The 17219-nt window shown below is 35.8% G+C and overlaps 1 protein-coding gene across 1 annotated transcript in view; it reads left to right on the forward strand.

Moving 5' to 3' along the window:
* Positions 1-13629, forward strand: part of WDR36 (WD repeat domain 36) — a 42922-nt gene extending 29293 nt beyond the window's left edge. Inside the window, exons 17-23 of the mRNA XM_047728969.1 lie at positions 4036-4143; positions 5998-6095; positions 6473-6618; positions 9701-9820; positions 10004-10085; positions 11501-11688; positions 13079-13629. Coding sequence (XP_047584925.1) covers positions 4036-4143; positions 5998-6095; positions 6473-6618; positions 9701-9820; positions 10004-10085; positions 11501-11688; positions 13079-13228 — 892 coding nt within the window. The 3' untranslated portion in view covers positions 13229-13629. The remainder of the gene's footprint in view (positions 1-4035; positions 4144-5997; positions 6096-6472; positions 6619-9700; positions 9821-10003; positions 10086-11500; positions 11689-13078) is intronic.
* The last annotated feature ends 3590 nt before the right edge of the window (positions 13630-17219 follow it).

The raw sequence follows: 17219 nt of genomic DNA on the forward strand, positions 1-17219 counted from the left end.
AACAGTTTCCTGAACGTGTTTGAAATGCTAAAAATATTCTTGTGTTTGTAGGATTCTCTGAGGAGCAGAATTGAAATTTTTATCTCTGAAATTATCTGCCATCCCCTACCATTACCACCTCTTATTTCTGGTTGTTTTTAGTATATTAGAAGTTCAGATTGAACCCCTTTGGGATAAGAAAATAATAAAAGTAAATAGTTTAATAAAATTTTGCATTTTGTTGTTCCTTGCCCTCTGACCCCTGCTTTCTGTGTACCATTACATGAAAATAGTTGGAATAGAATATTGTTTTGGACTTTTTCACTGAGGCAAAACCATCTCTCTTATTCTGTTCATTAAAGATACCTTTATAAGGTAATTCTCTCATTTTGAAGATTGAACATGTAGACACTGTCTACGTTTGTTTAGAATATAGTCAGAAATTACTTAGCGGTATGTGGGTGAGGCAGTCAGTTAAGCATCTGACTCTTGGTTTTGGATCAGGTCATGATCTCAGCGTCGTGAGATTGAGCTCCAAAGTGGGTTCCGTGCTCAGTGCAGAGTCTGCTTAAGACTCTTTCACCTTGTTTCTCTCCCACCCTGCACTTAACGAGTGTGTGCTGTCTTGCTCTCTCTCTCTAAAAATAAATCTTTAACCACAATTATCGTATGATCTCTCAGATATGAGGAATTCGAGAGACAGGGCAGGGAGGGAAAAAATGAAACAAGATGGGATCAGGAGGGGAACAAACCGTAGGAGACTCTTAATCTCGTGAAAGAAACTGAGAGTTGCTGGGAGAGGGTGGTTGGGTTATGGACATTGGGGAGGGTATTGTGCTATGGTGAGTGCCATGAAGTGTGTAAGACTGATGATTCACAGACCTGTACCCCTAGGGCAAATAATACATTATATGTTAATTAAAAACATAAATCTTTAAAAAGAAAAGAAATTACTTAATGTTACCTGCATATGCAGTTCTCTGTGCTTGAAAATCAGATCCATTAGAATGGGAATTTTATTAATGTTCTCAAAAAAATACAATTTAGCCAGGACTTTTCATTTTGTGGGATAAGCAGAAGGCTGTATGGTAGTTAGGTCTGGGATTAAGCCTTTATTAAGCCATAAACACTTTATGAATTAATGTGGCAGTGTAAAATACACTGTGTGTGTGGAAACCACCTTTCTCTGTTTGATGCTTTTACATAATGAACAGCCAATCCACCCACACACAACAGCTGTGGAAATTAAGTTGTACAAAGAATTTGACAAAATAATTACAGTATCAAGTAAAATAAATTTGTTTAAGCATTAGATTCTCTTTTTAACAGATTCTAAATGTATTAGGACATTTCAGCCCTCACATAACTTTTAATGAATATTAAACAAGGCACAAGAAATGGTAAAATCTGAAATTGTTGTGTTTAGGTTCCATTTTCATCTATATACACTAAGATGATGTTTCTGCTTTGGGTTGTTGAGATTAAGTGAATTAACATAATTTAACTGTCTCTGGCATATAAGTGTTTAGCAAATATTTCCTTTCTTCCCAAATCACCTTAATCCCTAAGGGAAGCCATTACTGTGAGCCTCCAAAGTAGGTTTGAACAGAAATCAGACAGGTTATCACTCATCTTTTCCCCCAAACTAAGAATTAAACAGTAGTCATTGTCCCGAGCACACTTCACTAGGGATCTTTAGTGCTCCTTATTTTAGTCTTGTTTTCTTATTTTGCATTCATTATTTAAATGTTACATTTTGAATCACTCTGAACAAATTGAGAAAGAGATTTTATCATGAACAAGTCAGTGTTGCCACAGAACAGTCTTCATTTACATTTGAGCTGCTTAGAGTTGTGTTCCATGAATCACCAGCGTAAGCATCCTCTGGGTCTGTATATACTATTGAGTTGTTTATTGTATCTTTACTTTCAGTTTTACTGAATTTACAGTGATTAAGAGTTCAGACTGTGGCTCGGTTGCTTTCTACCTTGAACAGGTTTTTAAATCTTCTGGGCCTCATTTTTTTATCTTGTAGTAAGGACAGATCTGCCTCAGAGGGTTGTGAGGATTAAATTAAGTAGACTCAAGTGCTTAGGGTACTTCCTATCATGAAATGCTAAAAAGTGTTGACTGCTGTTTTTTTTTTTTTTCTTGAAATAATTTGTTTTATTTAATGTGGAATTTTTTTGAGGGGGGAGGAGAGATTGAGAGAAAGAGAACAGGAGGAGGGGCAGAAGGAGAGGGAGAGAGAGAATCTTAAGCTGGCTCCACGCCCAGCATGGAGCCTGACATGCAACTCCATCTCATGACCCTGAGCCAAAATCAAGAGTCAGGTGCTTAACCACCTGAGCCATGCAGGTGCCCCTTAATGTGGATTTTAAAGATTTTATTTATTTATTTGACAGAGAGAAATCACAAGTAAGCAGAGAGGCAGGCAGAGAGAGAGGAGGAAGCAGGCTCCCTGCTGAGCAGAAAGCCCGATGTGGGGCTCGAACCCAGGACCTGGGATCACGACCTGAGCCGAAGGCAGCGGCTTAACCCACTGAGCCACCCAGGCGCCCCTTAATGTGGATTTTAAACTTCAGTCTTTTGCTGTGCTTTCCCATGGATAATGTATTGGCTTCAGTGAATAATGTAGTTTGCTGTGATTAAAACCCTTATGCTTATCTTAAAGTATACAAAGTACTCACACTCAGCCTGTGTAAGAAGCCTCCTCTGCAAGATGCCAGTGGGTTAGACCTTTCTTTTTTTAAAGATTTGTATTTATTTATTTGAAAGACAGAGATCACAAGTAGACAGAGAGGCAGGCAGAGAGAGAGAGAGGGAAGCAGGATCCCCACCGAGCAGAGAGCCTGACGCGGGGCTGGATCCCAGCACCCTGGGATCACGACCCGAGCTGAAGGCAGAGGCTTTAACCCACTGAACCATCCAGTCGCCCCAGGTTAGACCTTTCTTTTTGCTATTTAAATCTACCTTGTTTCATTTCCTGCCACTACCATTCTAGTTCAGATCTTTATTGCTAGGTTAGATGACTGCTACCATAATCTCACTATACTTCCCATTCACATATATTCAACATTCTGATGGCAGATTTTCTTGTGAAAGTGAAGATTGCACCACTATCTGCTCAAAAGCCTTTAGTGACTTTTCCACTGATTAAAAGATAAAAACAAACTCAAGTGTTTGGTATTCAAGGTGCTATTTGCAGCCTTATGCTCATGTACCTATTATGTACCAAACCACTTCTCGCTTGTACCCAATTGCATTTCCTCTTATTTTACCTCCACATTTCCCTCAGCCAGGAAGTACTTTCTCTACTAGCAACATCCACTGAGATCCTGTTCATTTGTAAGGCTTATCTCAATCTTTTCGTTCTCTTGAGAATCCTCTTTTGTGTCTCCTACCTGGGTGTGATCACTCCTCCTCATTCCTCCCCAACTTTTTAACTCCTCCAAGCGCTTCAAAGTTTGAGACTGGTTTCCATAAGCTGTTTTATAGTTATGCTCTCCAGACTGAATTTTCATGTTTCACATATAGTAGGTTACCTATTTGGAAAATAGGTAGAAGTGCTCAAAAGTTTTTTCCATTATTTTCTTTCTCTTATTTACAGCCATTTTATTTTATTCCTTCCCTTTCTTGCCTAAGCCTTTTTAAAATTTCACTGGAATAACAAAAATACAGGAGAGTACTGGTAATCAGATTTATTTGAAATGTGTTACATCTTCAGAATTTGTCCCCAAGTCAGTCTGCCAAAATGGTGTTCCAGAAAAATAGAGCATTTCCTCTAGTATTTTCCCTATTGCTGAAGCTCTTTCTTCAGTTAATTGGTATAGTTAATGTTCTCCGTCTTTCTTATTAAGAGAGATTATTTTTACATACTAATTTACTTGACAAAGCTCTTTATTAGTGATAGCTTTCTGGTATTGATTAGTGAAAATCAAAAATGAGTATTTTCTTTGTCTCTCATCCCTTGTTCTTTTAGCAAAAATATATTTTGTGAGTTATGTCCTTTTTCGGTAGAGCTTAAATACTTTAACTTTGTAATTCATTTTATAGCCTTATAGACAGCTTTTTGTTGGACTCCGCTCCTCTCAACGTTACGATGTCTCCTACTGGAGACTTTCTGGCCACTTCCCACGTGGACCATCTTGGAATTTATCTTTGGTAAGTTATTTCATACATTTCTGTTGTGGGTAAGGATGGTATTGTCAGAAAATCATAGTTGCTAACATTGCCATTTAGCTTTTCTTTTTTTAACTTATAAAATAGAAATTTCACATAGTTAGAGTTAATTCACCATAAATTTGTGACTGATTCAACATCTGCTTGATAATTTAGATATCTTTGCTCAAGTGTGAAATTCTAAACCGCATGACTGATTTTTATCTATCGCATTTGTCTTTTTTTTTTTAAAGCTTATTTATTTTAGAAAGAGAGAGAGAGGAAATGCAAGTTGGGGGAGGGGTAGAGAGAGAATTCTCAAGCCAACTCCCCAGTGAGTGCAGAGCTGGATGCAGAGCTTAATTCTGGGACCCCAAGATTATGACCTGAGTCAAAATCGAGAGCTGACCCGTTAACCAACTAAGCCACCCAAGTGCCCCTATCATATTCAGCTTTTATTTGCAGAAAGGTTAAGTGAATTTTGAAATGTTAGGGAAGGGGAGTCCCCAGTTAGACCCTGGCCTTCCTGTCACAGCTCCAGGACCACTTTATAACTTTGGCCAACATTTCAACTCAACTTACCTTATCTTCAAAATAAGCCATAAGTATGGTCAAAATCCTTTCTAAGATTCATTCTAGTTACATAACTCTACATAACCATGGAAAGATAATAATGGTGGTGATGATAAACATGTAAGAGTTCAAAATAAATGGTCCATCGTCTTGATCTAGAAAAATTTTACGTATTTTCTGAGTTCTCGTGTTTAATTCCTTTAACTCTTCTTATTAAAGAAGAGAAAGAAATTAATCCTTAAAAATTTTATAATTAGATTTTTAGGATATGAAAATAAATATATGATATATATTTAGAAATTGGACTCTGTCCACCTTAATATGCAAAATGGAGTATTTCCTGGCATTTAAGAAGCTTGAACAATCAAGACAAGAGAAGAGTATCTGTGGGACCTCAGCAGGAGTATAATATATTTATATATATATAGATATATATATCTATATATATATAAATGTAACTCAGAACCTGACATTCCCAATTATTATTTTACATTCCAGATTATAATGTATGTGAAAGACAATCTGATTACCCCTCTTTGGGAGCGGTATCTACATCTTGATGAGTCATCCAAGGCCATGCTACAGGGTCAAGTAGCAGAAACATAACTACTTTAGAAGACCATTCTAGAGAAGGGAAAGTCCGTAACTTCAGCAACCTAAAGAATCTAATCAGCATATTCTCTCTGACTTAACTGTCTGACTCCATCTTTCCTTCAGTTATGATTTCTCTAAATGGAGATTGCCATTTGTCAAAAGGATATAAATATATGGAGGTTATGTTATCTTATAAAAGTGTTATCCACAATGGGGCGCCTGGGTGGCTCAGTGGGTTAAGCCGCTGCCTTCGGCTCAGGTCATGATCCCAGGTCCTGGGTTCGAGCCCCACATTGGGCTTTCTGCTCATCAGGGAGCCTGCTTCCTCCTCTCTCTCTGCCTGCCTCTCTGCTTACTTGTGATTTCTCTCTGTCAAATAAATAAATAAAATCTTTAAAAAAAAAAAAAAAGTGTTACCCACTACTGATCTCTCAAATATTTTTTGTATTACATTAAAAATAAAGACTCCATTAATAAATAATATTTATGCACAACTTTCTTATGATGACATCTATGACATGAATCAAGGCATTTTCAAATTAATACTGTCTTTTAGATTTTTTTTAACTTTTGTGATTGGAATCTGAAGCCAAGTGTAAGATAGTAGTGATTATTACCAGTAATTGAAGTTTCTCTGAAAAAATCTGTTTTTATAAGTTTTAAAATATTGTTTGTATGTTTATTTCTCAGGTCCAATATTTCCCTGTATTCAGTTGTTTCACTACGGCCGCTTCCCACAGATTATGTTCCTTCAGTAGTGATGCTTCCTGGTACTTGTCAAACCCAAGGTAATCACAAAATAGTAGTTTTGAAATGTAATATCATAAACCTAACTTGAGGGATATTACTACTGAAGGTAGAGTTTAATGCATTCAATTAAAGTATTTTTCTAACTGATAGGAAATATTTTGAATGACTTCATTAATTAATGCAAAAATATAATTGATATGGTATTGATAAGACATAGTATACCAGTGGGTCTGGTGATGGGAGTTGTAGATAATATGAGAAGATGAGGAAATAAAGTCAATAGAGTTTACAAGGCTCTTCTCAGTGTACATGTTATGAAATACTATTTGGAATTGGAATAAAGTAAGTTCCTTTTTATATGATAAAAATCTCATTCTGCATTAATTTGTTTTACCTGAAAATTTTTTATTTTAAGATGTGGAATTATTGGAAGAAACCATAGAACCAAGTGATGAAATGATAGAGTATGAGTCCCCGGAACAGTTGAATGAGCAGTTGGTGACTCTCTCACTCCTCCCTGAATCACGGTGGAAAAACCTTCTTAATCTTGATGTTATTAAGGTAATGCTGTAGTACACTTAATACTGGTCCCTAAAGACACATTTGAGAAATATTTTCTTTAGTAGAGATAGCTTCCTCTGCTTGGAGGGTTTCAGAAGCAACAGTTAAAGCCTAAGGTAATAGAAAATATCATTTAGTTGAAGGCTGTTTGGTCCAGTGTGATTATAGGATTCTTTCTCTATAGTAATTGACTTTGAGGGCACTGAGCAAAAGTATAGCCTACACCTGCAGAATCATTAAAAAATAGATGTTTTAAATCTAACCTAATAAACTTTTTTTAACTTACAAAAGTGAGGGAAAAAAGTTGCTGCCATGATGTGTGATATTTCTATTGCTAGGTGTTTGGGGACCAGAAGACTTTTCTCTGGTCTTTAATTAAACTTTAGCTACCCTTTACCATTCCATACCTTACTCTGTCAACTCCAAGAAAATTTTTATAGCTTGCTGTGTTGAGTCCAGGCATATATAACAATATGCACTAATCACTAGGTTATGTCCCAAGGACAACAGCAGTGGGAAAAAAACCTAGCTCCTTTGTCTTTGAGGAATTTATAGTTTTACATGAAAAAAGGATAATTATGGCATAAATTAGTGTTTTTCAAAGTATATTTTATGATCCCCATTTGTGAGTAGCAAAAGTAATTGAAAGGAATAAACTAGAGTAGAAAACTTTAAAGCTTATCCTCTGATAGTAACAGGAAGTATTGTTTTATGAAACTTGATTGGATAGATAGATACATATTCATATTCACTAGAGGGTGTGTGTGTTAAATCACATGCTAGGCTGGGCATAAATGTAAAGAATTAACATAGATAACTATGACAAGATTTGTTTTGTAGCTGATTACTTAGCACCAGAAAAGATATGTGTGTCTCGGGTAAGGAAAAAGTTTTCACGTGTTAATTTTCCTCTCAGAAGTTAAATATGCTTCTTTTTACTTGCTCACTTTTTGAGAGATTGGACATTAGCTTTAAAGTATGTTGTGTAGGAGCATAGTTGTAAAATCTCTCCATCATGTTGTCCAGTGTGTCAGCTATAAAGGCAATACTTTATGGGATAGCTTTAAAAGCAATGCATTAAAAAGTCCAAGCAGATCAGTGTGAAATGGAGCAATCAAAATAATGCCCAATTAATTGAGCTAAGGTTTTGGACCACTCTGTTCCTTGCTTAGATACAGTTTTGTTCTGCATAAAAACTTATTTAGAAACTTGAGTGAATGATCTTTATGGAAGAAATACGCTAACATCTCCAATATTTTTATTTCTTACTGAATGATAGAAGTTAGAATTTCTGTATTTGTCCTGTGGGTAACTTTTCTCCTTTTGGTTTTCCTTGTGAGATTAGACCATTTCCAGAGCCCTATGGACCTGCAAAGGCCTTCTGTTCTTTTATTATTATTATTATTATTATTATTATTAACATATAATGTATTATTTGCCTCAGGGATATAGGTCTGTGAATCATCAGGCTTACACAATTCACAGCATTCACCATAGCACATATCTCCCCAATGTCCATAACCTAGCCACCCTCTCCCTACCCCTGCTCCCCCTGGTAACCCTCAGTTTGTTCCCTGACATTATGAGTCTCTTATGGTTTGTCTCCCTCCTGCTCTCATCTTGTTCATTTTTTCCTTCCCTACCCCTCACAACCCCCTGCCCTGCCTCTCAAATTCCTCATATTAGAGAGATCTTATGATAACTCTCTTTCTCTGATTGACTTATTTCGCTCAGCATAATACCCTCTAGTTCCATTCACGTCATTGCAAATGGCAAGATTTCATTTCTTTTGATGGCTACATAATATTCCATTGTGCCGTATGTGTGTATATCTATCTATCTATCTATCCCACATCTTCTTTATCCATTCACTTGTTGATGGACATCCGTTCATCTGTTGATGGATCTAGGTTCTTTCCATAGTTTGGCTATTGTAGACAGAAAACAGTATGAACGTTCCTCAAAAAGTTGAAAATAGAGCTGCCCTACAACCCAGCAATCGCAGTACTGGGTATTTACCCTAAAGATACAAATGTAGTGATCCAAAGGGGCATGTGCACCTGAATGTTTATAAAAGCCTTCTGTTCTTATCTACATCTCAGTGACTCTGTCCCTTCTAACTCAAGAACAGTGAGTTAGAAGCGTAACTGTGCCTCATTCTTCAGTCTCCACCACCCCCAAGAGGGGCCATGCTTACAGTACCTTGTCCTACTTTCATGTAGTAACTTTCTTTTATGCTGTGGCTTCACAAGGCCATGAGTATCCTTAGTTTTCTTTCAAAAAACGAACCTTTCTTGTATGATAGCTCCTAAAGAATGGAAGAGGGATAGTGTAAGGTAAAATTGTGAGACTCCTTTATTAGGCAGTTTACCATAGAAAGGCTCTTTCATCAGATACTCCTGAGGTAGTGAGTGATGTGTAGCATGTGGTCACCAAAACTAAATTCTATCAGTAGGAATTCCAATGGAGGTTTTCCTGATAGAATTTTACTAACACTTAAAATATTTTATAAATGAGCAATAGTGTTCTTTTGCTTTTCAAAGACAAAAAGTACGAAGGAAAAATCAATAGAAATTCCAACGAACTAGAAGAATCAGGGCTATTCTTCATAAGAAAATTTCACCGAATTATTTCTAATGGCAAAGTCTACCTCTAGCTCCAAATTTCTTTTGGAGAAAAAAGAAAATGTAAGAAACTGTTGAGCATTTATGTAAGTTTTGTTTTCTAGTGCATTTTGTGAAAAAGATTGTAGAAGTTCAAAATTGCTTGTTACTTCTTTACCTAAATATTCATGTAAATCATGTTTGAGGAAAATGAGAGCTCTGAGAGCTTCTCCTGAACCTTGTCATTTTTCTTCTGCCTTATCAGCAAGGGTACTAGAGGTCTGCCTTGAGAACCCTAGTTTAAAGATATCTGTGATATTCATCAGTTGGCATTTTATTTTGGCATTCAAATTTGAGAAAGTTTCGTTCCTTCTTTTTACTTTTTGCACTTTGTTTTAAAATTGACTTGGAATTAAGTATTAGAAACTGTTGGCAGGGACTTACTAGTCTTTTTCGCTTTCTCATTTTCTCTTAATCAGAAAAAGAATAAACCAAAGGAACCACCCAAAGTACCCAAATCAGCACCATTTTTTATTCCAACGGTTCCTGGCCTTGTACCCAGATATGCTGCACCTGAACAAAATAATGATCCCCATCAGGTAAAAACCAAATTGGAGGATTCTAAATATATAGGGTGTGTTTTGTGTTCTGCATTTGTAATTCTTTATCAAGACCTAGTATTAAGATACACAGTAAATTAATGACAGCTTTTAATTATAAGCTATAATTTTTTTTGTTACACTTGTTATTCTTCCAATAATGTATATTTGTTTTTGTTTAAGTCTAAAGTGGTAAATCTTGGAATTTTGGCTCAAAAATCAGATTTCTGCTTGAAACTTGAAGAAGGACTAGTAAATAATAAATGTAAGTTAAGTTATAAAATCTTTTATCAAATATCATCAATATACTTTATATGAAGAGAAATTGAATTATATATTAGCAGATTTTTCAGTAGCTCAAAGAAAATAGTAAAATCTTTAAACAATTGAAATTTTGATTTTAATGTGAAATAATTTTAGCTTTTGTACTGTTATGTTAAACGAGTAAAACTAAACTTGGATGAGTATCAATATGATAATTACCTTTTGAGAACATTTCACATTCTCTATATGGAAAATTAGTGATTTCCCCACCCCCGTCTCTTTCTTTGTTTTTACTTACAAATACAGTTTATAATACAGCAGAGACTTGTCTTAGGTGATTTTTTAGATATTCCCAAGTTATCCCATTAAGGCAATTTAAAAATGTATTTATTGTTAATACATTTAAATTTTGAAAGCTACAACCTGTAGCTAATAATGATAAATAATAACTATAAGCAACTAACAGAATCACAGTCACTCTCCTGTTTGATTTATCCTCTTATTTTTGGGATCCAAATGCTTTTGTTTTCATACCAGCATCACTTGAGTCCACCTTGGCAAAAGTCAAATAATGGTGCTGATGGGCCATTATAGATAACTAAAGAATAGCAAGATCATAAAGAAGTAACTTGTTATATTTCTGGAGCGGCAAAGAAGAAAAGCACTATTATTTAGTATAGACTGAAGGACAGAAAATAAAATTTGTTAGAGTTTTGTCGTTGGTGTTACTTCTTTTCTAAAAGCTAAAAGCATAGTCATTGCCATTATAATATAAAATACCTGTTACAGAATAGTTGTAAGTGTATAGAATATGTATTCTTACAATGCATATAAATCAGAAATGCTTATTTCTAGAGAAAAGGAGTAAATTTGGGGTATGTAAGAATAAGGTGGAATTGTTCCCCCTCTTAGATATTTCTGTATTGTTAGTATTTCTTAATAATCATCTGGTACTTTAAAAAATTTTATAACAATAAAAGGAAAGAAAAATAAATTCCCCTACCTCATCCTATACTCCATGCAACTACTCTAATAATTTGGTATGTACCTTACAGCCTTCTCATATTTGTATTTGTTCTGATTGTTGTGTCACCATCTGACTGATGAAGACCATCTTGAAGTGTCTGTCAGTAGGCATTAATTAGATTTTCTTTAACAGCTTGAGCAGCAGGAAAAGAAAACTTAAATGCAAAAATTTTAGTGCTTTAAGTACTTCTTGTTATATTGCTCTCATCATTTGTACTGATTGTTACTTAATTTGGAGTTCATTTTACTACTTAACAGGAAAAAATAAAGCCATAGAAAGAATTTCCTGTGTAATTTAAATATATGTTGCTTGGGTATGAAATGAAACTATAGTTTCCTAAGTGAAGTGATTGTAGGTAATAACTGGATTCTTCTTAAAACTTAATGCAGATGAAGCTGCTCTTAACCTTCTGAAAGAATTAGGCCCATCAGGAATTGAAACAGAGCTGCGAAGCCTGTCTCCTGATTGTGGTGGATCTGTAGAAGTTATGCAGAGCTTCTTAAAAATGATCGGGATGATGTTGGACAGGAAGCGTGATTTTGAGTTAGCCCAGGCATATCTTGCACTGTTTCTAAAGGTAAGTCTAATGAAACACGGTACTTCTTAGCTTGCCTTCCCTTAGGGTAATGTTCTCTGATAGAATTTTCTGCAGAGATGGCAGGGTTCTCTATCCACACTGTCCAGCGTGGCAGCCACTTGACACATTTGGCTCCTGAGCACTGAAAAATGTGGCTAATGTGACTAAGAAAGTGGATTTCTTATTTTATAGAAATTTAATTAATTTAAATGTAAATGGTCGGGACGCCTGGGTGGCTCAGTTGGTTGGACGACTGCCTTCGGCTCAGGTCATGATCCCGGAGTCCCGGGATCGAGTCCCGCATCGGGCTCCCAGCTCCATGGGGAGTCTGCTTCTCCCTCTGACCTTCTCCTCGCTCATGCTCTCTCTCACTGTCTCTCTCTCAAATAAATAAATAAAATCTTTAAAAAAAAATAAAAATAAAAATAAATGTAAATGGTCATCTTTACCTAGTGGTTATTGTATTGGATAGCTAAATAGCACAGCTACAAAGACTACAAGTCTTTTCTTTCACTTAGCACAATTTGACTCATCCCCCTGACTTTTCTGTGTTACCCATTTGATTCAGTACAGTGAACTATTAACTTTTTTAAGTCATTGTATTTTGGCAGTTTTTCTATGATCATGAAGAGAAAATTAGATTTCATGTTTATTTTTTGTTTTTGTTTTTTTCTGCTGGTAGAATCAAAATACTTCTATCCTGGCTGAAGGGGTTTCAGGTGATTTGTCAAGAACAATTGTTTTTATGACTAACATAATGGGAGAACTCATGTTTATTTCAGTGGTATATTATATTGAAGGAAGTAGATGATGTTGACTTTTAGTGTTAACGGATACAATACTTCCTCTATCCCATTAATATATAAAATGAGTTTTCACTTATCTTATTTAAAATTATTTTAGACGTAGATATTTAGATGGTAGCATATAGGATGAAAAAAATAGAAATGCTGCTTATTTTTTCTATATCCTTTCCCACACGAACTATAGTTCCTGCGTATAAATTTATTTTAATCCTTAGGAGTTAAAGTAGAGAACCATCAATCATTAATTACCAGTGGGTTCCAGTGAAAGGAGAAACCTAAAGAAGCACAGAAATAAGGAGTTAGTGTTAGAACTGGGACGTTGTTTCTAGATTTGTATCAAGGGATTCATTAGGTGGAGGAGAGCGATGATAACTTCAGTTCTACTAAGGGAGAGACAGACAGTACCATAAAGGAACTCATAATAAAGTTTGATAGAAGAGAGGGAAATGGGAACTGGTAATAAGCCAGCATCTAAGGAAAAAATATTCAGAGTAGTATCTTACGATGTTCCTTGGTAAGAAGGTTGAATCTAGAAAAAACAAAATTTTAACTTTCTTAAATATTATAATATTTTTTTATTTCAGTTACACCTTAAAATGCTTCCTTCAGAGCCGGTACTTCTAGAAGAAATGACGAAGTTGTCATCACAGGTGGAAGAAAACTGGATCCATTTACAGTCACTTTTCAATCAAAGCATGTGTATTTTGAATTATATAAAAAGTGCTTTGTTATAAAGATAAATTTAAGTAACTAAGACTTTTATATTAAATGGGTTCAGTTTAACTCATACCTTGTTTTCCAAGTTTCACCGTGAAAAGAAAATAAATGCCAGCACTACTAACTAGTAGTCATTCTTCACTTTAAATGCTAAATATTTTCTTGAAATAAAATTATACTTGCCTTTTGTTTTAAAGATTTATAGAATCTACTCAAATGACTTATTTTCTGAGTCACTTCACGTCAGTTACTTGTATATGACTGAAATGTTGTCATCAGCTCCTATTTTTTGAATACCTATAATGTAAGAGATGTTAGGTGTTTCTTGTAAAATATTGCTGAATTGAAGACAAAACTGATATGTGATACAGTTATTAGAGGGCCTTCATGATATGAAATAAAAAAGTATGTTTCCTTCCTTGGTGGCCTCTGATGAAAACATGGTCATTGAGCATTGACTCAGACATTAGTGTAGCCCTCTTATAATGCGGAAGAGGAATTAGCTAAGGTCATTTTGGGATTTCAGTGACAGATGAGGTTTACAACTCCACCCTGGTGTTCTCTCCATTGGAGCCTTTCTAAAGGAACTTGCTATTTTATAAGGAATGTGAATTGCTGTAGGAGACTGGGTACCTAGGGTAGGGGAGGGAAGTTCTAAATTCCATTGAAAATACCCTTCAGAGTGTTTCTTCCTTACTGATGTCTTTTTATTTGGAAGAAACTACTGCCTGTATACTTTTCTTTCCTAACTTTCCTAACCATTGTGGAACCAGATAGCTCTGGCGGTTTCTCTGAGTGTTTTCATGATTTGAGACTTGAGCAAATATGAATTAAAAATAAACAATTCCTCTGGGGCGCCTGGGTGGCTCAGTGGATTAAGGCCTCTGCCTTCAGCTCAGGTCATGATCCCAGGGTCCTGGGATCGAGCCCCGCATCGGGCTCTCTGCTCAGTGGGGAGCCTGCTTCCTCCTCTCTCTCTGCCTGCCTCTCTGCCTACTTGTGATTTCTGTCTGTCAAATAAATAAATAAATAATCTTTAAAAAAAACAAAACAAAACAATTCCTCTACCTGGAAAAGTGTTGGGAGGTCATCATGGAAGCTGCTTTGCCTCCTGTGTATGTCCCCTTTCCTTGCTACTAAAAAAAGGCTTTCAAGGATATAGCTAAGGTCACAAATGAGTGAATAAACTTCCAGTCTTTATACCTGTTAACTGAAGCCCCCTCAATATGAGAGGTTGATAGAGGACTTTGTGGTGGGATTATGATATCACAAATGCAAACAGTTTCCTTAATAGGAGCAGAAAAAAGCAAGGGACAATTGCTACTTACGTGTTAGGTCTTTAAGATACAATGTGATATGACTGCTTTGGTGTTCTCTTTACTCTGTTCTTGTAGAGGTGTGAGAAACCGTGCTGCTACAGGCAATTTATATAATAATTGGAAGCCAAATTGATAATGGATGTGGTAATATTTTTAAAGTTTAATGTACATTATAAAAAGTAATTCTAGGGCGCCTGGGTGGCTCAGTGGTTAGAGCCTCTGCCTTTGGCTCGGGTCGTGATCTCGGGGTCCTGGGATCGAGTCCCGCGTCGGGCTCTCTGCTCAGCGGGGAGCCTGCCTCCTCCTCCTGTCTCTCTCTGCCTGCCTCTCTGCCTACTTGTGATCTGTCTGTCAAATAAATTTAAAAAAAAAAAAAATTAAAATAAAAAAAAAGTAATTCTAAGAACAGTCCTCTAAAAACAATTTTTAGTTTATACGTTCAAAAGTAATGTTATTCATAAAATGTAGCTGATTGTATATGAAGGCCAATATCATTCTCATTAGAATTAAGCTTTTACTGCATAATCTCCAGAAAGAACAGTCCTTACAAGGAGTTGATCATTGATAACTTTAGGGCGCCTGGGTTGCTTAGTTGGTTGGGCAACTGTCTTCAGCTCGGGTCATGATCCCGGAGACCCGTGTTAGAATCCCACATTGGGCTCCTTGCTAAGTGGGGAGTCTGCTTCTCCCTCTGGCCCTCCCACGTCTCATGCTCTCTCTCTCCCTTACATTCTCTCTCTCTCAAATAAATAAATAAAACTTTTTTTTTTTAAAGTGTATAACCTTAACTATTGACTGAAATGTTAATGCCTTAAGTCTAACTTTAAAAATTGTATTCCTCTCTGCCCCAAATACTAAATTCTAAAGATATGGCAAAATTTTAGTATATACTCATGTACCATGTGAATGTTAATAAATAAACAAAATAATAAGAGCTCTAAACTGATACTGTATTGCTTTTACAAATCTTAAACTGAATTTACCTCTTTCAAATGAGAATATAGGAGTTGAATATATTGTTTCTGTTGGAGGTATCTTTGTATAGTATTAGCATCATTTTGGCAGGTAATCTTCCAGAACCTCTCCTTTATGTTTACATCAAGGAAAGAAGGAAGAAAGAAAGAAATACAAAGAATAATTTTGAGTGTATATTTTTTCTTAAAATGTGTCATTTTTTTTTAAGATTTTATTTATTTATTTGACAGAGAGAGACACAGCAAGAGAGGGAACATAAGCAGGGTGAGTGGGAGAGGGAGAAACAGGCCTCCCACTGAACTGGATGCTCAGTGTGGGGCTCAATCCCAGGACCCTGGGATCATGACCTGAGCTGAAGGCAGACGCTTAACCATCTGAGCCGCCCAGGCACCCCAAAATGTATCATTTTCTGCATACTGCTTTTTCTTTACATTTGAAATTACAAATTTATTATTTGTAATTTGACTGCATCAGAGATAAATATTTTTGGCAGTCACCTTCAATGCTAATATCCTCCCTATAAGTACCAATTGTTAACTTTCCACCTAGACCTTTGTCTATGAAGGTATATACATGGCATATATAAGCACCGGAAATAAAATGTATAGTTTTAATTTTTACATAAATATATGCATATCATTCCACAACTTTTCTATTTGGCTTATTTCAGTATAATCACACCTAATCTCTGTACTTTTGTAAAAAAAAAAAAAAAATAGATCATTCCATAATCTATTTATCCTAAAATGGACACTTAAGAGAGTTTCCTTCCCCACTCCCTAATTATAAATAATGCTGAAAGAACATCATCCTGTGTGACTCTATGTGCATAAAAGGATTTCTCTGTAGTACATACTTAGGTTTTAAATTGCTGGACCAGAGTTACGCAGTTTTAAAAGGATACTTCAGTTGGCTTCCAAAATAGCTATTACCAACTTACAGTTTCTCAGCAATGAATGAATACCGTTCCCCATATCATTAAGGACATTTGATACTAGATTTTTAAAATTTTTAATGAATAAAAAATGTTTTTTTTTGTTTTAATTAAAAACTCTGGCACTAGTAATAATGGTCATCTTTTCATATGTTTATTTTAGACCTTTTTTATATTTGTGAATTGCCTTTTCCCAGTATGGCTCATTTTTCTGTTGAATGATTTGTTTTTATTAATTTTTGTTAGTTTTTCATATAGTACAGGTATTAGGCTTTTATATCTGTTACCAGTGTTTACTCAGTCACTTGTATTTGACATACATGGTATCTCTTCTTTTTAAAAAAATTTTTTTTAATTTTATTTATTTATTTGTCAGAGAGAGTGAGCACAGGCAGACAGAGTGGCAGGCAGAGGCAGAGGGAGAAGCAGGCTCCCCGCTGAGCAAGGAGCCCGATGCGGGACTCGATCCCAGGACGCTGGGATCATGACCTGAGCCAAAGGCAGCCGCTTAACCAACTGAGCCACCCAGGCGTCCCCATGGTATCTCTTCTTAATAAATGCTTTATATTTCTATATATTCAAATTGATAAATTTTTATGACTTATTTCAAAATATGAAGTATATTCTGTATTCTAAGACATTTATTATGTATGCGTCCAGCGAGATCTTCATCAAGAATTTATTTTTGTGGGGCTACCGGGTGGCTCAGTGGGTGAAAGCCTCTGCCTTCGGCTCAGGTCATGATCCCAGGGTCTTGGGATCAAGCCCCTCATCGGGCTC

The sequence above is a fragment of the Lutra lutra genome, chromosome 5, assembly GCF_902655055.1.
Source record: "Lutra lutra chromosome 5, mLutLut1.2, whole genome shotgun sequence".
NCBI lineage: Eukaryota > Metazoa > Chordata > Mammalia > Carnivora > Mustelidae > Lutra > Lutra lutra.